This window comes from Neoarthrinium moseri (genome assembly GCF_022829205.1).
Source record: "Neoarthrinium moseri strain CBS 164.80 chromosome Unknown scaffold145_Wmoseri_CBS_16480, whole genome shotgun sequence".
NCBI lineage: Eukaryota > Fungi > Ascomycota > Sordariomycetes > Amphisphaeriales > Apiosporaceae > Neoarthrinium > Neoarthrinium moseri.
The window spans coordinates 328-24,650 of record NW_026055259.1 but is presented as its reverse complement, the minus strand read 5'-3'; the positions used below and the strand labels follow the sequence as shown (position 1 = coordinate 24,650).

Genomic DNA, 24,323 nt, shown 5'->3' with positions numbered 1-24,323 from the left:
CTCAAAGCTCGCGATAACACTTATCGGCGTAACCGGACGGGCCAACTGAACAACGATTCTCTTACGCTCACTGGCACCCAATCTGCAAATCCCACTTCGACAGGAGATGATCGTATCCAGGATCTTGTGTCAACCGTTCGACAACGTGATTCTGTCATCGCCGAGTTGCAGCTACAAATGCAGCGTATTCAAGAACAGATGAATAGATTGACAGTAACGGGATAAATAAATCATCCACGGAAAACCTTTGTCTCAAGAATTCATTGGGCAGAGGACATGGTGCAGTTGGAGTATGGTTATGATTGATTTCCTTCCATTTTCCTATATTTGTTTATACACTTTGTCATCTTTTATTTAAATTATAGCAGGTTTGAGATCAGATTGTGTCTTTCGTTACAGAATCGTTTAGTTGTGGGCAACAGGCAGTCCATATAGAGTCGTCCACTCACAAATATCGCGTTGAATAGTAGTGTTAAAGGTCTACAGCCAACATATATTAACGAATCGCCCACCTGAAGAGACGCCGAAATCATGGACGCTTGGTGCACAACCACCATGGTCCACTTTTACGGAACCAAAGACTGTCCGATTCTCTTCACTTGGACAAGAGCATGCATTCGAATTCGGCAATTAGCATGAGCTAGCAAAGGGAAGTACGAGTTTGGTGCTTAATGGCCTACCCTTTCTGCAGAACTACGATTGGTTGGATGACGGTGTAGGGCGTCCGGAGGAACCTACATGTTCCTGCATGGCTACAGTAGTGACCCGATGACAAGGAAAATTCTCGCGCCGGCGCAGGTCTCGGGTTACGGACTTCACCCCACCCGAACGCGATGCACCGAACCAGCCCAAAGTTCGCGTTGCGCGTCTACAACGTGACGCGCCTCAGGTCGAGAATGAGCGACGAAAGAGGTGAACAAACGGACCATAACATATCGACCAGGAAGTGGCCGTACGCACGAAATGGCCTGGAACAATACAAGGACGGCGTAAACTCATTTGAGGAGGATGTCGAGTTCCTGCCCAGCAACGACCTGAAGTCGAATGAGGCTGATTCACAAAGTGGTCGGAATCTGCGGGGCTGCAACTGCCTGCGGGGTATGATCTGGTGCAGGAACGGAAGGTTGCCTGCAGCTGTTTACAGCCACTGGGGCGCCATCGGTCCACTGACAGCTTGGCACATAAGTCCTGCGGGCCGTAATTCAATTTTAATTCGTGGCAGAAATGGACCAGCCTCATATCAGGACGTGTTCTCTTCTGTTTATGTGTGTATTCCCACTGACCTTCTTGGCGCGCGATGATCAATGAACATTTCTAGTCATGGCGCTTTGGCCTCGTTCGTGGGTGGCGTATTCGGGCATGGCAGGTGAAAGGAAAGAGAGTAGCGGCGAGAAGGAGAGTGATGTTTTCTGCCTTCAGCATGGTGACGCGGTTTCCCCGCTTACGCTACTGATAAACTAGCACTGCAAGATAAAGCCATCAATGCATTTAGGGTCTGCCTGCCAACACTTGGTGCTGCAGTAGCTCCTCTGTTTCTGCACCCCCTAGAATTGGCATCAAACCTTGTCCATGTGCAGCTGCAAAATATATTGCTAGGAAAGACCTTATGGGAAGCGTCGCACTGATAAGAACTTCTGAGCATTTCGAGCTCTCGAGGGTTACCAAAGCCGCGAATAGGTATCCAACCAAGGAAGCCGATTGGCGCCTCCTTAACTAGCGGTAAGGTGACGGCGGCCAATGCCAACCTACCCCACGGCGGATTTTGCGGAGTTGTTCGCCGAGACAGATTGGGCTCCCCCAAAACATCCTCCTGACCACACCTACGCCACCTCACGGCTTATTGTGCACACCTAAAATTGCCGCAACACCACTGACGGCGGAAAATGGCTTGCCTTCCGGACGCAAGGGAAGGAGGTTGGTTATTTTGCCCATCACTGATGGAACGGCCGTGGTTCAGGGTGGGTATTATAGACGATCATGTTAAGATATCATGAATGCCGGAGCAGTACGCCCCCATCTTCGCGGTGCTAATTGGATTTCCCAGCACCGACTCGCAAGAAACGGCCCTCTCGAGACTGTTTCTTTGGGAGCCTGAAGGCAAATATGATCTAGTCCGGCCAAACCACAGTGAATACATGGATATGGATATGCACGGCATGGTTACTTGGTCGGCTAGTACAGCAGCGCGGCCAGCGGCAAGTTATACATAGCAGTTGAACCTCTCTTCTAATAGATGCCACAACGTCCGGCTCACGCCGGGCTATTCGACTAAATCTACGGTCCAGAGTAGAAATGGAGATCCTCCTAATACCTAACGTCGCTGTTTTTGCAAGACTGGAGCTTCCTGATCATAGCCCCGGCGCGGCTTCGAGGAGATTGACAACAAGTTAAGATTGACATATATTGGGTAAAGCTCAATTCCTAAGAGTCCATATCTTTGTTGGTTGTTCGCCGTGGGAGCGATGTGGAAGCTTTGACAACACACTCCAGCGTGAGTCTACTGTGGGGCGTGGAATGTAGGACTAGACGATGCAGCTGTCATTGACCTGTATTTAAGAAAATTTTAAGCATAGGCGAATGAGGCTTGTCGATCTTCCTGAATTGGCTTGGCGGCCCCGGCACTCGCGATGGAGATCATTGCAAGGATGCCAGGCTCGGTATTCATTATGGTGAGAGACTAAGGCAGGGGTGTCTCAGGTTGTCAACAGTCAGGGTGCTCTACATGGTAGTTAGGTGTTGTCCAGCCGGCGTGCCATACACAAGTGGCACAATTTCCAGCGCTGGCGGTGCATAAATCGTACTCATTATAATATGACTTCTAGAAACATAGATGGTGTATCCGAGGGATTTCCTTTCATCAACCCTCCATCCTCTCTTTCCATTTCCATTTTCTCTCATCTTTGCTTTTTAGCCCTTCGCCCCATTCTCCTCCCCCACGCTTGCGGACTATCATATTACTAGCGGTTCTCGCTAATTCTCACCAGAATTCACATACGCTAAAGGCATTAGGCACACTTTTTCCTGACAACGTGTGACACCCGGCTGGGACAAAACTGAGCAATCACAAAGTCTCTCCTAGGGATGAATCAGGAATGTCATGTATTGTAGTTCCATGACTAGCTTGCATATGATAGATACAACTACAGCTTTCTATCTAGCGGGAATCCTGGATTGAATAGACTGCTGTGTGATGGTGTCGAAATTTGGAACAACGTAGTCCTCCTGGAAACGCGCCAGGCCAATAAATAAGGTCACACAAATCATACCGACTACAGTATACTCGTATGTAGCTCCTAATTCGGGGCATAGATCATGATGCATAACGAAGGACGATGCTCGTAATCTTGGGTTGATACCCGTGCTACAACGCGCCTCAAGGTCAGCTACCACAACCCTCTTTGGCGAACCGAGAATCATTTTGAACTGCCTAGGCAACACTAAGACACTTGATGAGTTGGAGTTTGTATCTCTGCCTGCTAGCTAAAGGCTGTCTATGGAGACGGTCTTGAGCTAAACATTCTTTTATCTATAGTTAAGTTCAGTTATAACAGAGGTTTCTCAACAAGTGCAGGCCAAAGTGCATTCGGTAGCCCAGCTATATAGCATAGTATCTAGCTGTCTAAACCTATCTAGAGCACCTTTATAGCTAAGCGGGTTCGTCGGATCGATCTTTACGAGTAAGTTGCTTGAGGATAGCAAAAGGCTCTCCCCACAACAAGCCATCTCTCACCGCTCCCTTTTCAGAATCTTCCGATAAGGAGAAATCAACTTTCCCCTAGCCTGTACAGAGCTCGGTAAACTGTAATCAAACCCGACTTATCAATGGGCGATTCACTGAGCTACGGCTGTTCCCACGAGCAACTATGGAAAGTCGTTCGATAAACCCAATTCGAATACAGCAAGTTTTTTCTTCTTTCTTTTTTTCAATAATCAATCGCAACCTCGTGATGTTGGTTGCTACTACAACACGCAGATTACCCTCATGCCTAGGAATTGATGTGGGGAAGGCTGCCGCGGCTGCTACCTACATATGTACGTACTATCCCGATGACCTGCAATACGCATCAACTATACCCGATCGATGCAAGGTATTGCCAATTGAGCCACTTTAGTCCCTCTAAGGTTGAGTCAGTTCGTGCCAGCCAAGACATCGAACGATTTTCTCCCGCTTTGACACCTCTTGCAAGGGTCACGCCAGTGGTGAAAAGTTGTGTGGGGACTTTTGCTCCCCTGTCTACTGTGTAGTTAGCGTGGGCTTCTTGCTTACCCGGTCGACCCAGTCCTTCAACGAGGCGAATGGCCTGCCTGAGTAGTACTTTTGCTTTCGAGTGCAGCGGGAAATCAGTGGTTATCTGCAATGGTGGCTTGTCACTCTTAGCTGAGTTAGCGGGTGCAGCTTGTCAGAAAGCACTCAGTCTCTCCTTGGCTAAGCTGGTTAGTTACATCACCTTTCCCAGCTGGCACGCTTTTCTCAGTGCGCAGGCAGTCAGTTTCGGCGTACCACATGCCCCACGGATGTCCAGAACTAGGATGTATTGCGTCCATTCATTCCGGGACTGTACACATTCATAGGACAGCACTCATCACCGAAACCGACGTTATTCATGAATAGCACAGAACGAAGAGCCCAGTTATGTTGCGCGCCCCAAGGCACAGATATCTCTGTTCATTCTACTAGTACAATCGTCTCACCACTTCGAAAGCAGGCGGTGTGGATGCAGTCCTAGCCTTTCCGGGTTGGTCACCCGTTTAATGATGGTCAACGTGTCTCATGATCAACGCCTCACGACGGCTAGCCGCTCCATCTAATATGCGTTCAACAGGTGATAATCCCGTTGTATTGCATAGCCTTCGCCAGCTTCGTCATCGATGATGACTAACCCGGGTGGGCTAAAGGATATCGTCGTGGCAATTAGTAGGGGTAAGGGTCTTGCTTTACATTGGCGCATGTTTCATTCGGCATACAGAGCAAGGTTAAAGCCATACATCTCATGGTCGAAGCCGGGTCAGGACTCTTGAGCGCAAGCTAGCCACATTCGTGAGGGATATATCAATATTCCGGCCTCTCCTTGCTTGCTCTCAACCGGGATACATAGCTCGAGGTTTATTATTTAAGCAACCTGTCCCGCCAGTTTCATCTTTTATCCAAGCTAGCTTGTTACTGCCTATCCCAATAGCCATAAATCCTTCGTCATTTAGTGGCTCAAGCACCTTTATATCTCTTTCAACGTCCACTGTTGTTCGCGGAATGTCACCACCAACGATGCCACATTGTTCGGAGGGTTTACCGGGTCTACGTCGTCGACGTGTTGGACCTTCGGAAATTTCGTGACATCGTTGGTGGTGACATTCCGCGAACAACAGTGGACGTTGAAAGAGATGTAAAGGTGCTTGAGCCACTAGGTGTTGATGGGACCAGGGCTGCATGATTGTATCATGTGGTATCTGATGATTTGATTGCACGTCGACCCTTTCAAGTATGTTTTCTTTCACCGAATGTTACACTGGACCTAAGTTTCGATGCAGTCGTACGTGGTCTACACAGGGCAAGCCTTTGATGGCCGTCGGATCAAATCAAGTCTCGGTCCCACCGACCTGTAGTGGGGAACGAACGCTCTTTGAAATCTAGATGGACCAAAAGCGTTGTAAGTAAACATTCACCTCGCCATAGTTCATTGTACGCGTCGGAGTCGAAAGTACTCATTATCATTTGAGATGGAACTGTTGTTCATACAGACAGAAAACCCGACGCACCTGAGATTGTCCCCGTGGCCTTATACTGGTCCTACCACGCAGATGCCCATCACAATAGATGAGTCCCAGTTGTTGCTAGCTTGGTACACGTGAAGGCAATCCGGGGTGGGGTGGGTCTGTCCATGGATTGAGAGTGGTTAGGCATGGGTTACACGGGTGATGTCTTCTTGGCCATTGTAACCTTTGCAAACACAGGACCAAGAAGTACACCATGGAAACTCGTGAGGACCAAAGTCCCACCTGGGATCTGCTGGTTCAATAGCAATATACAAATTTTGAGGTATATTTGTACTTCAATGGTAAGTATACGGCTTGCGATCTTGGGTATTGTCCTCAGCGAACTCCTCTGACGCTTGCGACGCAGCTAGGGTTATTGGAAGATCTCATAACGTGAAGCCCCTATGTTGGATTGCAACTGCATATCCTGGAGTGAAACGGTGTCGATCAGCGGTAATTAGCTTCAAGACAAGAAGAGGAACATCACTCTGCTGGCTACCGGGTATCGGGTATCTTACTGTGTAATACAATTCGATTGTCTACGTCAGGGCCGGGATGTCATGGATCTGGGTGGGATATTGAGCAAGAAGATGCTTACTGATGATGCGTGGCCAGGGCCCAAGGCCCACTAGATACTCTATCCGCTGGCTAGCTACACGAACGAGTAGCGAGAACAAATAACTAAGTATTCCCACAGAACCGTGCGAGTTCCCCTGGTCGGTCGGTAATGTAGACATTCCGTCACCCAAGCGAGGGAGATTAGGCACAAAGCGTCCCATCAAGCCAGAGCAACGACTTGGTGAGCATGGATCTTTCGCAGGTCATACAACCCTCTTCGTTTTGTAGGACCCCTTTGTACTTAGGGCCATCGCCTACAGTCAAGTGTAGCCGGCGCCACCATCGGGATAAGCAGCAGTTTGTTACGGTGAGAGTGGAACAAGGGGAATGAGACGTCCCATACGCTTCGCCAAACGTGCGCAGCAGTCTCGAGCTGCGTAGGCGGCGGGCACGAGTAAGAATGATGACGGTGGATAAGTCGATGCGACCCACCAGTCACGAGGCATTTTAAGTAGGCGAGGGCGTTGGTGATGTGCTTCTGAAGGAAGGGACTCGACTGGCAGAGGAGACGTCGGGATGTAAGCTAGCAAGATACTGGATGCAAGTAAGTGGCTTGAGAGAGCTGCGAGACATAAAAAAAAAACACGACAGATAAGACCAGAGCGCTGCAGAGTTTCAAACGGGGTGGTCGGCGTCGTCGATTGGGAAGAAAGCAAGATGTTTGGGGGAGTTGCGGTGTGGCTATACGTGGACGAGGGCTAGTGTTTGGTGGCATGCCAGATTTGATGAGTTCTAGTAGGTTGTGACTGTCGTTCCATCTTTTGACTTGACATGCGGTGCGCGTGTTCGACCAGCAAGGCTATAAGAGCTACGGAGGACATAAAGCATTCCTTAGTTCTCGGCCCATATCCTAGTACATAACAAGAAAATAGTCCCGCCTTTGTTGTCATTCACATGGCAATGCTCATGCTAGATCGGGCGTCAGGAGCCTGAATGGCGGAGGGTAGGTCATCTTTGAAGCCTAGGTCTAACGCAGCCTTCTCAATCCTAGACCATTGCTGAATAACCGCTGTCTCGTCACGACTAGTAAGACTCGTCGCTAGATCCTTTCTCGTCACGACTAGTAAGACTCGTCGCTAGATCCTTTATACTAAGCGCTACGTACTCCATAATAATGTGTAGCCACATGATAGGGAAGCGAGCTTTCCAAACGTGGTAAAGACTCGCCTCGGTCGATATCTCGACGCAGATCACGAAATGCCTTGGACCGAGTGGTTTGATGTGGTCCGGCTGCGGCTTGGCTGCCACCCCCGCCTATCCTGTCCTTCCAGCAATTATCCTGGCTTGTGATTTGTACTATAGTAGATTGGTGCTTTCGTAGACGCATCCAAGCCACAGTCTCGTAGACAGACCAATGGCAATGAGAATCAAGGGTGATATCCGCCCCCTGGTCGATGGCGCATTGCTGCACGGACTACCATCGCCACCGGCCTCGATACCAGAAGCCTGCAGTCCATTAGCGCCAGGCGGAGGTACCCCGGGTGATGCTACGGGCCACCGAGAAAGCACACCAGAGCCTCCTAGCTATGCTATCGACTGTATACTGGAGAGATGGAAGAAAGATGCGTTTCTCGTTAGGTAGTTAGAAGATGGTTCCTCGTCGTGGGTGCCGCGAAGTGATATCTTGGACGATGATCTACTTGAGGCCGTCGAGAACAACTACTCGGGATACCAGGACGGCGTGGAAATGGCCCGCGCTGGGAGACAGTGGGAGAACCAGATACCGCATCTACTAGAAGGGCCGCCCCTCTTCTGAAGCTGTTTGGTCAGATGGAAAGGATTTGAGTCCCGCATTGCTTGCACAATTGCAACCGTGCCGGCAAAAGCCCAGAAAGAGACGTCGTTGTTGAACATACGGATATAAGACCTTTGGGGCAGCTCGTAACGATATACTACTTGCAGCTGGCAGGAGTCTGTCTTGAGTGTGGCAAGTCTTTTTGTATGGAAGTCCCTAGCTTTGAAGCTACCTTGTCTCGAATCCAAAAATAACGGCACATTTGGTTGTCGTGCCCAGGGTTTGTGGTATCGCCCATCGGCCTTCGACCAGGAATGTAGCTCATGCTGGAAAGAGCTTGACCTTGTCAGAACGGAGCCCGAGGCACCAACAGGATCCTTGAGCGAACTATCGAAATGAGTAGAATCCTCTGCGCGATGTTAGTCACCTGGTCAAGTCGTTCTATCAAGAAACTTTGCGAACGGTACGCTGACAGGCGGGCTACCTCAGGTGATAGCGCCAGAGCAAACCAGTCACGAACAGATGGCATACTTGAACTGGCTCTAGCATAAGCGCAGCGGGTAGATTCCATGACGAAAAAAAACGACCGTCATGCACTTCGCGAGACATAGCGATAGAACTGACAATGGAACGGCCGTGATCCGAGGCGCACAAGTAGAATGATGGCACAGGTAAACCACCACTTGCCCAATCTAAACTGTCGGCTACGATGGTGCCTCCTTCTCCGTCTAAATAATAGAATATCCGCGACCTCAGCCGGCAATAACGGCACGACCTTCATTCGCGAGAAATGGCTATTCGCGCCGCAGAGCCACTTGGAGAATTCCGGCTTAAGTCCGGCCAATGTACCCTAGTGACCCAGGAATTTGACAACTTCAAATCGAGCAAAGCCACTGCAGCAGGGATTGTTAACGTTTGCGTGAGCGGGCTCCCTGCGGACTTCCACAGATCGAAGTCTCCCTTCTACGCAACCTCAGACCTTCAGATCCGACCCTAAACGGAACGTTCTTTAGCGACCACTATAATACCCACTCATGGACTCGTCTTCCGAGCAAGTCCTCGTGCGCACCCACGAAAATTCGTCTCGATGCTGAGCACCTCCGGAAGACCTTGTCGGCACCCACGACCACCTGGATGCTAGAAACCATCATGTAATCCACGGTTCTTCTCAAAAGCTATGCCGGCCATCCTGCTACTTTGCCAATAACCGGGATCTACTGGCAGTGTTGGAGCATCCAAACGTCCATTGAGACGAACAATTCTAGGATATGGAACGGTTTTGAAGCTGTATTGAGGATCAACTGTTGTTTTCTTCGCCACCCCGGAGAAGGATCGAGCTAGCCTTGGGCTTGAAATGCTCTCTGCATCCTACTTCACGTTGTAGTGGTCTAATATGGCCTACTCTGGTCGCGCCATATCATGGGATGTGCTGTGATAGGCTGGTTGACGAATAGAAGCTATCGGCCGGTGCATTAGGTGCTGGCCACGATGTAGCCAACTCCTGCTACATATTAAATACTAATTCATGATCTGGAATGGTTGTTGGCTGGTAGCCGATACCGTAGGTAAGGGGACACGTCTCTTGTAGTTGGTCGTAGTCTACTAGCGGATCTCGGGCTCCTTGATACAGCGCATGGAAACCTTCGTTCCTGTCAGGCCGCTCCAGCTGAGCCCCACACACATGGGAAAATTGATACGCAGGCGGCGATAGTTGCTTGAAGCGTGTGCAAGGAGATACATGGGCCAAGGAACCAGGTTCTACATAGCTTGTGTGCAGGGACGTATGCTGCGGTGGTGCCAACCTCGGGGAGCTATGTTCGGACAGAATCGTATTCATTCCCATGGGAAGTGTTTGCGGCAGGATTGATTTGGTACAACTTTGAGTGAGCTTCTTGGTCTGCCGAGCAGGGCTCAGGGTTGGTGCATTCGGGAATGCATATGGCCGTTGATTATGCTGCCCACTGTTAGAAGGGCAAGTAATAATCCACTGAGAAATGGGTCTTCTTACTCCATAACTCATAATACCACTTTCTAAGCGGACACTATTGATGAGCGGGGCCTTGAACCAACGTCTCAGTTCCGAAAGCCAAACCTCGGCTAGCGGCCACAAGGCTTGAGCCTTTTCTAAGAAAACGGCGATTCCTTGATACATCCTTTCCCCTTCTAGGCGAATCTCGTCAGGATGCCGACGTATATCAACTAGAGGACTTTAGCTTGTGTTACGCAGAAGTAGCAGGAAGATGAGGATCACGGTGAGGAAACTTATACATGTAGATGGCCAGCAAGGCACAATTGTACATGCATAATGCCTGTCATTCTATCAGTCTAATGGCGTATAATGGTCATGTTGTCACCTACGGTCATTTGCGACGCGGGTCTTTCTTCGGGGGCTCGATCATCGCTATACTGTGCTTCAAGCTGCATGTATAGCAACCTGACATTATCGATAAGTTCTGCCGAAATTTGGCTGTAAGCGTGTGTGCTGAGATCTTGAGGTTCGATTGCTGTGGATAGAATCATTCTGAATCGTGGTTAGAAATTGCCCTGTTGCAAGATGCATCTGGCTCACTCATCCACATATGCCTTCCTTAGGGTTATATTGCAGAGCCGCAAGCTAGCAGTACAGCCCAAGAATGCATGGTGAGGATTCATTAGCCAGCGAGCTCTAGAAAAGTTGAGTACAGAAAGCTTACTAAGTCTTTATTGTTTTCCCTGTATCTTTCCAAAGATTTTATATCGAACTTATGCCCCTGGACAAGATTCTCTTCGAAGTGCTTCAATTTGGCAACGAGCCTTGAGTATGCGTTGCTGTAGTGCCCGGACTGAAAATTCATGTCATTCGCATCAACACACCGTGCCACTGTACTCCACAGGCAATGAGTCTGGATGAGCGTTGCGAAGAGTGACCCTCGGCAAAGATTGGTGAGGTGTGGTTGATGCAAGGCAGGAATTGTCCCTTCCAGCGCAGAACGGTCCTTTGGGATGATGGCATTGCTGAAATGTTCTTCATCGCATGGTAAAAGGGTGGAAATTTCGCTCAAGGCGATACACGCAGGCTTATAAGGACCGCTATGCAAATTATCCTGGATGATTAGTAGCCACTGTTCTTTATTAGCTAAAACTGAAACTGAGTAATGTCAAGTGATGACTTAGCATCATATTTTATCTCGAAACTTCGCCATCAAGATAAAGTGTTGTTATACATAGTCAAACTTACAAAGGTTCGCCTAGCAGCCTCGGCGCGTATGATCTCTTCAGATGATGAGCTTGGTGCGACCCACTCATATGCCTCCTCGCGATGTAGCCGCATGAGCACGGCCATTCTTGTAGCCACTCCTAGGTTAATCTGGGTAGTCAGCTTAAAATATTATCAGACATTGCTTGCAAAAACCTACGAAACTCGAGTCAGATTTTCCATCTCCTTGTTGCAAAATGCTCAACAGAAGGAAAGCCTGGCACCTCTCCAAGGTTGGTTGTCTGTAGAGCTCATCGATAGCGAGCCGTTCGGCACTCCTCATGAACCTTTTGTCTGTGTTCTGGCCCAGTCCACAGGCTGCCTGGATTTTCTTGTTGATCTTTGCCGAAATACTCAGAATAGTCAGGAGCAGAAATGCGCTTCCGGATCCTGGATTCTGCTTGATCTGCAAAAAGAACTGATCTTTATGAATGAACCCGAGTTGGAAGAAGTGAAGAGCGAAAGTGGAAACGCTCTCCTGAATTATATGCATATCGGGTAGGAGAGACCACTCATCCTCCCATTTGGGGGGCTTTGAGTTGGTAAGCACATTGTACAGGCTGGAGATCGGTACAGGCTTTGCTTTGGCGCTGAAGGTACCCGCCTTAAGCCATCTATCAGCTCTTTGTCGAGGGTGACGAAAGGAACGATCTTCAGGATCTCCGCGGGACGGAAAATTGCTATGCGGGAATATAAGCATGGAACCGAAAATGAGACGGGCAAGCTTGATACTCACCACTCTTCGGGCACGCCAGCCTCGAGGCAAAGTTTGCATGGGGAGTTCTTATTGGACAGACACTTGCTGCGCTTACGTCGACATCTACGCTGGATCAGCGTCTGGGGCTTCTGGGCATGAGATTCAGCTGTGAGGAACATACCGACGGCACGCGATGGAAGCCCGGCGCTTGATTGGAGTCAATCGCTCGCTCAATGTGGCAGACGATGGCGCGGCGACGCCAGGCATTGTGCTATCAGATATTTGGACGATCTCCATGGTGATGATTGGGGTGCAAAGGAAGTAAGGCACAAGCGGGGATTGTGTGGGATACAAGAAACTTTCAAAGCCAATGTTCCCTATGGGCCTTGAAACCTCGTAACCAATGCAACTAAAGCGAGTTTAGCGGCGACTATGCTCACACCTAAGCGGGCACTATTGACGGTCGAAATTGTGCTGATGCGCGATCATGGGAAATCTACCTTGAAATCCTTGGGTTCATTTGCCAAGGGGGGAAAGAAGCTTTAGACTTGCTGCAAGCTAAACGCCATTGTCTCAGGGTAATCCATTGGTTTTATCTTGAATGCGTTATAGGCCAATCGGCATTTCCACGCAGGATCAAGTTGATGATGAGTTTCAGATGTCAAGCCATGACGCAAAACGAGATATGTTAAGTTGGGGACGAGGGGCCGGGGGTGATGAAGCTGAGCGTAAACGTCGCGCCGCTCAATACTGACTGCAAGACAACCCGGCCAAGCTGTATCCTCTTTGCCTCCGAACCCCACTAGAAGGCTTAAGCAACGACCACTTAAATTGCCATCGCCGGCTGACCGAAGCGGACGTCTTAACTTTGCATGCCAGCCATGGCTACCTAAGAGATGAGAATCAATGGCATGCGGCTCAAATGAACAGAACTCACCGAAGCATGACGCCTGGCAAGATGTCCATTCGAAACCTCTCAGCCGGCCTCAAGACGATTCCCGAACTGCTCCATTTCCTGTGCTGAAGCTGCCTGTCAAGACCAGCTTCATGTCGTGTCGTAAACCAAGGACACTTCTGTCGAACACGGCCAAAGCGCCGTGGCTAGAAATGTTCATTGATCATCGCGCGCCAAGAAGGTCAGTGGGAATACACATAAACAGAAGAGAACACGTCCTGATATGAGGCTGGTCCATTTCTGCCACGAATTAAAGTTGAATTACGGCCCGCAGGACTTGTGTGCCAAGCTGCCAGTGGACCGATGGCGCCCCAGTGGCTGTAACCAGTTGCACAACTTTCCGTGCCGGCGCCAGATCATGCCCCGCAGGCAACTGCAGCCGGAATAAATCTCTCTCTCCCTTGCCAGAAGTTTTGGCCATCGGAACCGCGTATCCGAGTCAAAAACAACAGAGAACTTCAAGGCGGCGCGATAAGTATCGAGGCCGTTCGAGATCAATGCTTGAAACAAAGATTCCCAAGCTCGACATTCGGCTATCAGCCTCCTTGGGCTTGATCGGATCTACGTTTTCCCGAGGCCGCGCTTAGGCAACCAGCGGACGCATAGCTGCAGATGAGTTGCTGTATACACTGCTTCCCACCTTCGTCCACAATCATTCGGACATGGCCAGCCCGGCCTTTTTGCCCAGTTTCACACAGGGCGGCCAGAGAGCCATTGCGGGCACTCCCCCAGAAAGGCGCGGTGCACTGCTATTGACTCCTCCAGCTTCAGTTGAGCGACGCACGCTCTCAGATCCTAGCGTGGAGGGCTTGTTAAAAATCTTCGAGAACCATCAACATAATTCCCTAGACGCGCAAGAGGCTTCAGTCAGGTTATCACCACCGCAGTTTGATCAGCTAAAGGCTGCACTCAGCGGTGACCCGTCGTTGGATTCATACGTCAAAGACAAGGTGCGGTGAGTAAAACCTTCGGTTGCACTTGATTTCACCAGACTAATATGCTGCAGGGTGGATTATGATCCGCAATCCCAAGACCTCATTATCCGCATGCCTACTCCAATCCACGAGTTCCTATCTGCGTCCGTTGCCGATGAGATATACGAAAACATTAAACGTATCGCTGCACAAACAGGTGCGGCTGGGGAATTCGCGGCACAAATCAGGAATGGAGCCTCGTCCCGAATACTCTTAAAGGAAGACACAGAAGAGGAGGGAACCAGCAATGTCGGCTGTGCGTGGCAACGACATCCAGATGGTCAGTTTCAGCATCAGAAGGCAGCATATCCCGGCGTGGTGGTGGAGATATCCTACTCACAAGATGGCAAAGACCTCGGAAAATTGGCCTGGCAATATATACAGCTTTCGAACGGCGACATCAAAGTTGTCATCGGAATTGACATCAACGACGTGTCGAAATCATCGACGGTATCACTATGGCGGGCTAAATATGTCCGCGAAGATGATGAGGATGTTCTCGATGTCGAACAAGAGATTGCTTATCAGGTATGTGATGAGGCACACTTATGTGGACGGGTCTAACTCAGGTAGCCATTTCAATCTTCCAATGGTAGTCTTGTGAACTCGACGCAGGTAGTTGGACTGGCGTTGAGGGATTTCGCGCCGGACGAGCTTTGTGAAGGGCTGGGAGCGACAGGACTGCAAATAACATATGCAAGGCTTGCAGAGCTTCTCATTCAGGCGCAAGGGATGCAAACCGCCAGAGAACATGCTACAGATGGTGGAGTCAGATCGAGCCGGAAGAGAAGGAGGCCTGCTCCGGTATCTAGCTCACCTGATCGTCTATTGTCCGACGATGAAACTCAATTCCGTCTCGATGAGGAGAAAGTTGCCGAAGAAGCCGCTGCTGCTGATGATGACTTCCAGCTGCCAACAAGAAAGAAGCGGCCCTAATCAGCTTTTTCGGATTGCCTTCAACGCCTCCAGATCATGAGTATCCTTCCGGTCTAGGGTCTGCCTTGGTATCAATCAGGCATCGACCCCAGAGGGTGAATAGAGAGTAGAACGTAAGAGGAACAGCTGAAGGACGTGTTTACATCTTCTATCTAGTAAACCTGTGTCTAAGTCTTATCCTAGGCTAGATACAAGCGACCATCGAAGGGCTCACGTAGCTGTAGCATACCCGTCAGTGGGCTCTTCAGTCATTGCCGAGGTGTGTATCCGACGGCATGGGAGGGTACAATATCGTACTCATCCGTTCTCCGACGCTAACGGGAGTGTCATTTGCCGTCGTCCGGTTTCCGGCGCTTATCACCGGTGTGCCAGGAGAGGAGCCTGGCGCTGCTCTGGGCATTGTTCCTGCCTTCTGGCAGCATGCAGGTATCTTGTCGACACGACTACACCCAGTCGTGGGAGGGGCACGAAAAGATTGCTTGCTTGCGAGCGTCGAATCGCCCTTAGCCGCCGTGCCAGAACCTGCCTCGTGACCACATTCGTACAGCCGCGTCACGTTCGTCTGAAGACGTTCTGAAACGAGGTCGGTCCGTCTGGAGAGTGATCAAAAGGAGTTTCGCTTTGGACGTCGATGCGCCTCGGCGTTGGCGTCCATCTGGAAGAGCCGGCAGAGGCTCGCCCAGTCCTTGTCGGAGATGCCGCGGTTCGCGAAACGCCCGGCCAGGGCTTCCGCCTGGCTCGTCTCGGCATCGTCGGGGGCGCTGTCCTTGGACTCTGTGGAGGCTAGGGGCGGGGGGGGGCCTCCTCGTCGCTGTCGCCCGTCAAGTCGATCACCATGGGGTCGGGTCTAGGCAGGGCACGGGGGCGCGGGGGCGATGGCGGGCCGTCGGGCGTGGGTGCGCGGGCGCTCCCTGGGGCGGCGGGCCTTCGTCTGCAGTCGCAGTCCTCCAAGTCGCTCTCTATCTCCTCGCCGTCCTGATCGTGTTCGTCGCCGGCAGCACACAGGCTGTCGCAGGCGCTCGCGGGCGACGGCGGCTGGGGGTAGCCCAGCCGCCACTCGACCTTGAGCAAGTCCCTGACGCTAGGTCGCAGGACGACGGCGGCCTCCACCAGCCTCGCCACGCGGGTCCAGGGGGCTCTGGGAGCAAATAGATTGCGTCGAAGCTGGGCGATTATGTGGACCGGGTGGTCGTGTTCCTGGTGGAGGAGGCGCTGTGCTTGCGTGGACGACGGCGCGAGCTGTGCCAAGCTCTTTAGATTGGGTAGCTTATCGTGGTACCAGTCCGCCTGGTACGCCTTGACGCAGGAGTCGAGTATGCTTCCGACCTCTTCCTCGGACAGGGGCGCGTTGTCTGGGGCACAAGCTCGCGCGGGCTCGATCTGCTCCTGCTGGATCTCCTCCCAGGTCTCGGAGTCGTACTCGTCGCTCGATTCCCTGTAGGCCGGGAGCACCTCGCAGTCGGCCGGGTCGTACGGCCGATCGATCTTGTCCGCCTGATATTTCTGGCCGCGGGGTTGCGGTCGCCTGCCCGTAAAGCACGACCGAAGCAGCTTGCTAATCCTCCGCCGGTGCCCAACAAGACCGGGCGCCGTGCCCCACAAGAAGAACTCCTCGTGGTTGTCATCTTCGGTAGTCGGGTTTAGGATGTCCCAGCGCTGGGAGGCCGTGTCGGGATGGGAATCGCTCCGGCTTGACTGCGTCTGACGATGTGACGAGAATGCTCAGACGCTATTCTGGTCGTACTCGTGCTTCTGTGCCAGCTGCGGGGACTACGACAAGATACCACTGCCAAAGCCGTCCGGGACGTGTACGCTCCTGGCGCGCCCAATATTTCCAATCTCCATGCCGGACAGTGGGGGGAGCGTTGTACCCGTGCTCGTCTTGGACTCTTCGCGAGGATAACTGGGCACGGCGCCACCGCTTGCAGGCATGACGACGCCGCGTATCATATCTGATGGCATTCAGATAGGCTATTGTACTATCTCTTCGGTTGAGACTGGCAGAGCATTCTTGAGGGCGTGCAGAGCTCAGGCACTCCTTGGTCGCCAGTCCGTCGGCCTAGGACTAGTTGAGGCGCCGACTGCACGCCGCGGCAGAGACGGCAAGAGCAGAGACGTGGTCGGTCGCGGGAGCTATGTTGGAGCCTGGTAGTTCAATGGGCAGAATGGGCAGTCCTACGAAACGCCGGCTCGTGTAGATTGGGTAGCCGGTGGTGGCGACGCGTGCCGTGTGTGTGTGTGGGTGTGGGTGTGGGTGTGGGTGTGGCCAACGGGCGGCACGGTTGACGAGCAGCGGGATCGGTGGATGGTGGCTGCGCCGCGAGACGCATTTAGATAATATCGTATCCGATGGTATCTATCGTGTCGTGTTGTGTCGTGCCTCGTCTGGCCCTGGGCGAAGGCTCGATTGGTACCAAGACAGTGGCTTTGTGCACGTGCTGTGCCGTATTGTATTTGAGCTTGGATGCCGAAGGGAATGGACGGCAGATAGAATTGCGCGAATGGCCCGCGATTGGAAGAACCCGGAGGCGGCAAGTGTCCGACTTGTTATAAGCACTTAACCGCTATGCCACAAACCTGCCGATTCGTCTTCGCATCCTCCAAGCAACATTCACCATGGGCTCGGATGATGAGGTAAACGTCCGAGTGCTGCAATGTGACCTAAAATGACCAGGTCTGCTTCTGTGCTGCCTCGCCAATGACAGGAAATGTCATCAGGGCATGTCTGCAACTAGCCGCGCAGTTTGGGAACCAATCGCTGGCCGAAGGGCAAATTCTTGGTCCATGGAATGTCAGATTAAGCTCAAGCGGCACATGGTCAAAGGGATCCTTGGGACCGAACCGTCCCATGGCTGGAACCGACTGCGGGCATAGCCTCGGTCGTGGGATTGAACCATCCCTTGGCTGCAATCAGCTGCGGACCGAACTTTCCCCTGGCTGTCATCTGCGGGGCGTGTCTAGGGACTAAAGTGACTCCAGAACCGTCTTTTGGCCCACTCGAACGCGATGCACGAACCAGCCCAAAGTCTGTTTCGCGCGTCTACAACGTGATGCACCTCAGGTCGAGAATCAAGGACCGAAAGAGGTGAATAAACGGACCATGGCACGTTGACGAGGAAGTGGCCGTACGCACGAAATGGCCTGCAGTTGTTGTTCTGTAGGGTGGCGCAAGTTCATGTGAGGAGCGAACAGAAAGAGCCCTGTCTGGATGTCAAATTCCTGCCACGAATTGAAGTCGATTGAAGGTGGTCCGCTATGGTGGTCCAAGTCCGTGGGGCTGCAACTGCCTGCGGGGCCTGATCTGGCGCAGGTACGTAAGGTTGCCTGCAGCCTACAGCCACTAGGGCGCATCCGTCCACTGGCAACTTGGCGAAACTCCTTTTGGTCACTCTCCTGACAGACCGACCTCGTTCCAGGACATGTCCCTTTCTGTTCATTTGTGGACCTAGCGGCCTGCTTGACGCGAGGCGTCATAGACAATTCTAGCCACCGATGCTTCGGCCGCGTTAGTTTACAGAAGTGTCCTTGGGCGGCTTGTGACACGACGTGGAGCTGCTCTTGACAGACAGGTTGAGAACGGGAAATGCAGGCGCTTCGGGAACCGTTTTGTGACCGACCAACACGATTCGAATGAAGGTAGCAAAATACACTCAAGTTAGTGCCGGAGAACGGACGTGCACAGTATCTCGCCTTGCCATGCCGCTTGTTCTACACCTCGGCAAGGACTGAAGATTTCAGTGGTGCAGTACAGTATGTATGCTGCAGCGTAATCTCTTCCCTTTTCCTTTCGTGGCGAGCCTCTTTAAGAACAGCCTATACACGCACGGATGTCCCCAAACGCCTTAGACATGGGACACTGTACTCTATCCGATCGACCTAAACCAGAAATCAGGATGGATAATAACAGTAACAACATTATATATATGGCAGTAGCGGCCCGTAACTATTTTCTTGGCCAGCTCAGCTCGGTGGAGGTGCATCGTCCGAGCCAAGTCCATGAGCCTGGCAACGTCAATCACTGTCAGGATATCATGTCAAACTATGACCGGACCCTGTGGCAATCTCGGCGCACTCTGACGAACCTGATCCGCCACATCTTTCACGACGTTCATAAAAGCCTAGAAGCTCGGCATGAGGCTATAGCCCGTATGGAGCTGCTGTCGCTCGCTGGGCGGAGCTATGAGCCAGCCTCTCCTCCATCCAAGAAACTGGCCTCGAAACACTTGAGCCAGTGCTGCGCATGTCAGCAGCGGATGGGTTGTTTTCTGGCTTTTGCGCATCGACACTGCCAATGCGTTAGTCTCCCGGCATTCAACAGTATTTTCGTTTCACTGACATGTGATACTAGATCGTCTGCTCAGAGTGCGCCACTAGGCGGTATGCATTTTGCAGGGTCGGCGATCATGCCATATCCTATGGACTTCAAGAAATGATCAGAAACAATGAACAGCAGGGGCATGGATGCTGAGTGTTGCATCTACCTGGCCTCATACATAAAACTCACTAGATGGCGGTCACTATCAATAGCTACATAACCGAATGAAGTCGAGACTGAAAGACACTTATTATTCTTTGATCACTCTTTGTTTGTCACGTATGAAGTGATCAAATAGTCCTGTCTCCCACCCTCACGTTTAGTATTCGCGCTTCTGGTGGGAGGAGTCCCAAGGGTACCGGTGGCACTGCCGCGCGACATGCTCTCCTGGTCCGTCTCGTACATTTCGTAGCCGCAAGATACTCTGTCAATCATCACGTTGTAGGAGCTGTCGTGAGGCATGGAGTAGTTCCTCTGTAGATGCCTTCATTGCCTTTCCCGCCTGACCAATCTATGGCTTCGCCAAAAGTGCACCTTTCAATCATGGATCGCCTGCACATCAGTGTACTGGGATTGACTGCAGTCATCCTATTCAATTTCGCCTATGCGGCTTGCGGAGGCCTGGAGGCGTCAGGTAATTGCCGTGGGCGCGAGCCTGATCCCACGTTATCCTGTGCGCAACAGAAAGTTCTTCACAGGTGAATGGATCTGATGTCCGCCAAGCCAAAAAGCAATATGATGGCTGGCAACTGGCTTTATTTGCTGCGATGACTGCGAGGGTCTGCCAGGTTGCCACAATCGCCTTACCATAGATGGTGGTCGGCTTTGCTTTGAGAATGCGGCCTGTGTTTGGCTGGGCATCAGCTATTGCGAGATGGCTTGTCAACGCTGTCTCTTCCCGACTCAACGCCTGAAGTAGACAGTACGTCGTAAATCGTCCGTCCTTGCTGTGCGAACCCCATAGCTCGGCACTCCCTATGGTAGAAACGCTTGCTCAAGTTACCAATACGATGACTCCGCGACGGTGAAATGGCTGAACGTCGTACGGCAGGTCAGCCAAGCTCAATTGTTTTATCGAATAGACATGTTGGGTAGGGTGATCTCAGCGATCTGTATCGCAGTCACGCACTAAGCCGCTGAACGCGCTGAAATATGGGGGTGGAGTGGAACACAGAGCTGGCCGATGCCTTGGCATCGTTCTTGGATACTGTGGCAGAGAATATTTGTCAGGTCTGCACATCGATATACGTTCAATCGTTCATTGAAGCTAAAGAAGATCCATGATGCAAACAGCACATGAAATTGTCAAGTAGACTGAGATTAGAGCTCGAAACCACGAAAGAGCATACTTTGACAGTTGCGCGACGCATACGAAGTGTTCAAACCCCCAACAATGCTGTTTGAGGCCTTGTATGGGAACAATGCTTGACATGATGCTATATTCTTAGCGAAGAAGTTTAGGGAGAAGAGGTTAATAAAGGACGGACGAAAAGAAATCTGGAATGGTCGACGATGTGCCTACTATATATGGACGTATTTGAGGCGGCCAACGAGCAGGGAAGGAGACGTAGTCGCACTCCGCGCTTCTTACACCACCTACGACGCTATCTGAGTAGGGCTGATCATAGCCACCGTACATGTCCGCACTCGCCAAAGGTTCAAGAGATACGCCGCCATACGGCAACGTGTAGTCCGCACCAGTGGAGGGTCTGCGGGAGCTCAGGTGTGGCCACAGGCGGCGTAACGATACAGGGTCCCTTGTTCAAGACGATAGGAATTTCCAACTACAGAGGTCTATTGTCAATCCTGTGCCTACTACTGTGCTGGGTTTCCCCAGGTGACACAAACGGGATTCAAGACGACAACGGCCCTATACGCGAAAGCCGTATCAACAGCCCACCCCCCGCGGCGGGGTTGGGGTTGGGGTTCGTGGAACAATCCGTCTGAGCTGGTAGCCGATGCTGCGAAGGCAAATGCACTTCGCCCACTAGTGGATTGAGCTAAGTTATCGCAAGAAATTTAGGTAAGCACAAACGAAGATCATGAAAAAAGGCGCTGGCCTTGGCGCTTGCGCCGCACTCTGTGTCTAGCCCAATTTCGGCCAATCTTCGGTCATGGTACTCAGGCACTAGTCTCACGACCCATGCAGATTTCATCTTACAACACCACCATCCATCAACCATTTGCGCCTTGGCTCATCGTTTCTTATTCCTTGCCAACTTCCAAGGGACGAATAATGCTGTCGCGGCAACACTTGTCAAGGTTCTGCTGTGGAAGTATGGGGCGGGTACAACTCTCATCCAGCATGTCAACGTGGGGATACAGTTACTTGGCTACGCACCCAAATGAAGCAAAACCATCCATTCCATATCAGCCGGGAACAACCATCAAAGCGCAGGCTTATACACCGCCAAAGCCGCCGAATTTTTACTATACATGGGCTCGTGGAAAGATTGAGAAGGATATTCGAGAGATACATCCTCTTCAATTATGTCTGGAAAATCTGCCTGCGGAGGGCCACCCCAGGAACAGGATGATAGGGTTAAGAATCAAACGCCATGTACGAGTACATGACGGCGCCAATTCACAAATAGTACAGGCTGAATTCTTGAGCAACCAGGAAAAGGATCCCCAGCCACTGGAGGGGCCAATCCCCACCAGTATCACCGTCAAATTCTATGATCCGTTGTACTATGATTTCGATACAGAACACCCCGACCCTTTCGCAAATTGCGATGCAGCCTTTGCTCACGAGACCTTGGCTTATCACCACCTGAAGCCCGTATATGGAACTGTAGTTCCTCGCTTTCTTGGATCATACAGTATTGATGTTCCGCTCCCAGGCAATCCCTCCGTTTTCCGGCCTGTCAGAGCGATCCTGTACGAATTCGTCCCAGGAGTTTCGCTCCAGGATATTGAGATTCAAGATTATAGTTCGTCACAACGAAAGGCCATCATGTCGGCAGTACTGGATGCCCATAGCATATTACGGCAACTCAACGTAGCTCATGGCGATTTGGATCCGCGAAATGTCATTGTCATATCTGCCAAAGAGGGAGAGAAGGCGGATATTCGCTTGATCGACTTCGACATGGCTGAATGTGGCAAGCGTATACAAGAACAGCACCAGCCAACGATGTTGCCAGAGTCAAGATCCATAATAATCAAGCGATGGTCTGACAAGGATCTGCGGGACTGTATGCTTGACTTTGCCTGGTTAATAGATTGGCCGTGGGATGACTGGCTGGAGAACGAGTATGCCAAAGACAGGATATAAAGTGAAGGACGAAATCCAAGCTCTCTGTATGAACCAATGCGCAGCGCAAAATTCAAGAAGTCGAGGTAAATCACGAATTGTGTTATCAGCGTGACATACAGGGCGAGAGAATAGATAAAACATCGTTGATGTGATGAAATTAGCATATCAAGCTTTGATTCCTATGAATATCAATGCTTTCACTACCACCTTTGATGCCTAGCAGTCATTCCTTGCATCACATGATAGGAGTATGAAGTCCACTTTTGAGTCTGGATTGCGGGCCCAACATGTATAAATTCAATATTTGGCGATTCTTTGTGCGACACTCGGTATGGAACCTAGAGATGATAGTTTCATAGCAGCTGATCTAATTTGTAGATATCTCAATTGCTCGAATGACCATACGCAGTAAGACGGCAACATGATTGTTCGCATATGGCACTGGTTCGTCTTCTGTTGATTTTTGAGGCTCTTTCCATACAGTCGTGCCAATTAACACGTCCGAAGCCCCATCTAACAATGTTGATGGTACTTCTAAAGCCAATAAAATGTCATAATCGTAGAATAAAATCATGGGTGCTTTGGTGGCTCGGAAGTACTTCACGCCTTGCTGGATCAATCTGACGGTATCTTTTGTGACGCCTGGTGAAAACAGCAAGCTATCGGTTGGGTTTTCGAGGTCTGTTCTGGCGCGATCGAGCTCGGTCTCTTGAAGTCTTTCGCGAGCAATTTCTTCGGTCTCGGCTGAGCACAGCTCTAGCTCGTCTTCAAATATGCAGTTCGGTCCCTTATAGTCTAGAACTAAAATGGGTTTGTGGTCGTACTTGATGACCTTGTCCGGAACAGATGATTTGGAGGACTGTGGCTCGGTACAGATTTCAAGTGGTTTGTCGTACCCAAGACTTCGAAGTAAATCTGGCAACAAGTGCTTGGCGACTTGAAAGAAGTACGGACCAGCTTCCTCGCTGGACACCAGATATCTTCGTTCAGCCGAAATATTATTTAAAAGGCATGATACAGTGCTCACATGAGACTCGCCTCGTTGCTGATTTCTGGCTGATTCACAGGATCGACTGCTGTCACCTGCTCACCTAACTTCGTGGACCCGAAATGATCCAAAATCTCAGCCAAGGAACGCTGGAGCGGGTCCAGCACCGGAGGTTTCAGGTCAAGGGCTAGTGGTAACGGTTGTTTCGAAGTTACGGTGCCTTTGTTCGTATTCAAATGACTTCTTTTATCTGATTTTTTCAGGAGCGGGCCCGCAATTGCAAGCGCCTTGCGATAATCGTACTGGTAACGGTTCACTGCTGTGGCCGAAAATCCGCGGGAGGCTGCAGATCCGAGGCGATGACTGTAAGCCATCGTATTTTGGAATAATTAGGCAACGTGTAAATGTGAAGAGACAACTGAAAGATGTTGATCTGGTGGAGTGAGCATTTAGCACGGGGGCGTTGGAGGGGAGGGTGATTGGTTGGTCTTTCCTTCATTGGGCAAGGGGAGAGGTTCATCCCGAAGGCGCTACGCCCAAAGGGCACTAATGCTAGATGGGCGGATTTCCCTGTTCTGCATAAATCGCGCAGCCCATGCCTATCGTCTCTATGAACATGTCACCCCATATACTCTATAGTATCTACAAGCACAGCGGCTTGGATCCCAAGTGCCGTGCTTAGCATCCTATATGCAGCAGCCAAAGCTTGCTGACGGTGCCCTATGTGGCGGGAACATCAATGCATTACCTATCAAGAGTTAAAATACGACCACTCTGATATACAGATGCTTACTCGTTCCCTCCAACTGTTCATACTGAGTTTGCATGGTGGGTGGCTTTGTGGTACCTAGTTTGTAGGG

General features: G+C 51.1%; 5 protein-coding genes across 5 annotated transcripts; 2 read left to right on the top strand and 3 right to left on the bottom strand.

Moving 5' to 3' along the window:
- Positions 1–11,219: 11,219 nt before the first annotated feature.
- On the bottom strand, positions 11,220–12,333 carry JN550_013825 (uncharacterized protein; the record flags this gene model as incomplete). The annotated part of the gene is made up of 5 exons (XM_049312456.1): positions 11,220–11,231; positions 11,322–11,450; positions 11,500–12,019; positions 12,076–12,159; positions 12,218–12,333. The coding sequence occupies 5 exons, from the start codon at positions 12,331–12,333 to the stop codon at positions 11,220–11,222; spliced, it is 861 nt and encodes a 286-aa protein (XP_049164210.1).
- Positions 12,334–13,653: 1,320 nt separating this feature from the next.
- JN550_013824 (uncharacterized protein) lies at positions 13,654–14,901 on the top strand (the record flags this gene model as incomplete). Its single annotated transcript, XM_049312455.1, has 3 exons — positions 13,654–13,946; positions 13,998–14,493; positions 14,581–14,901. The coding sequence occupies 3 exons, from the start codon at positions 13,654–13,656 to the stop codon at positions 14,899–14,901; spliced, it is 1,110 nt and encodes a 369-aa protein (XP_049164209.1).
- A 783-nt stretch (positions 14,902–15,684) lies between these two features.
- Positions 15,685–16,833, bottom strand: JN550_013823 (uncharacterized protein; the record flags this gene model as incomplete). The annotated part of the gene is made up of 2 exons (XM_049312454.1): positions 15,685–16,622; positions 16,686–16,833. 2 exons carry the CDS (start codon positions 16,831–16,833, stop codon positions 15,685–15,687), a joined length of 1,086 nt encoding a protein of 361 aa, XP_049164208.1.
- Positions 16,834–21,521: 4,688 nt separating this feature from the next.
- JN550_013822 (uncharacterized protein) lies at positions 21,522–22,493 on the top strand (the record flags this gene model as incomplete). Its single annotated transcript, XM_049312453.1, has 1 exon — positions 21,522–22,493. The coding sequence occupies one exon, from the start codon at positions 21,522–21,524 to the stop codon at positions 22,491–22,493; it is 972 nt and encodes a 323-aa protein (XP_049164207.1).
- Positions 22,494–22,842: 349 nt separating this feature from the next.
- Positions 22,843–23,837, bottom strand: JN550_013821 (uncharacterized protein; the record flags this gene model as incomplete). The annotated part of the gene is made up of 2 exons (XM_049312450.1): positions 22,843–23,440; positions 23,503–23,837. The coding sequence occupies 2 exons, from the start codon at positions 23,835–23,837 to the stop codon at positions 22,843–22,845; spliced, it is 933 nt and encodes a 310-aa protein (XP_049164206.1).
- Between the last annotated feature and the right edge of the window lie 486 nt (positions 23,838–24,323).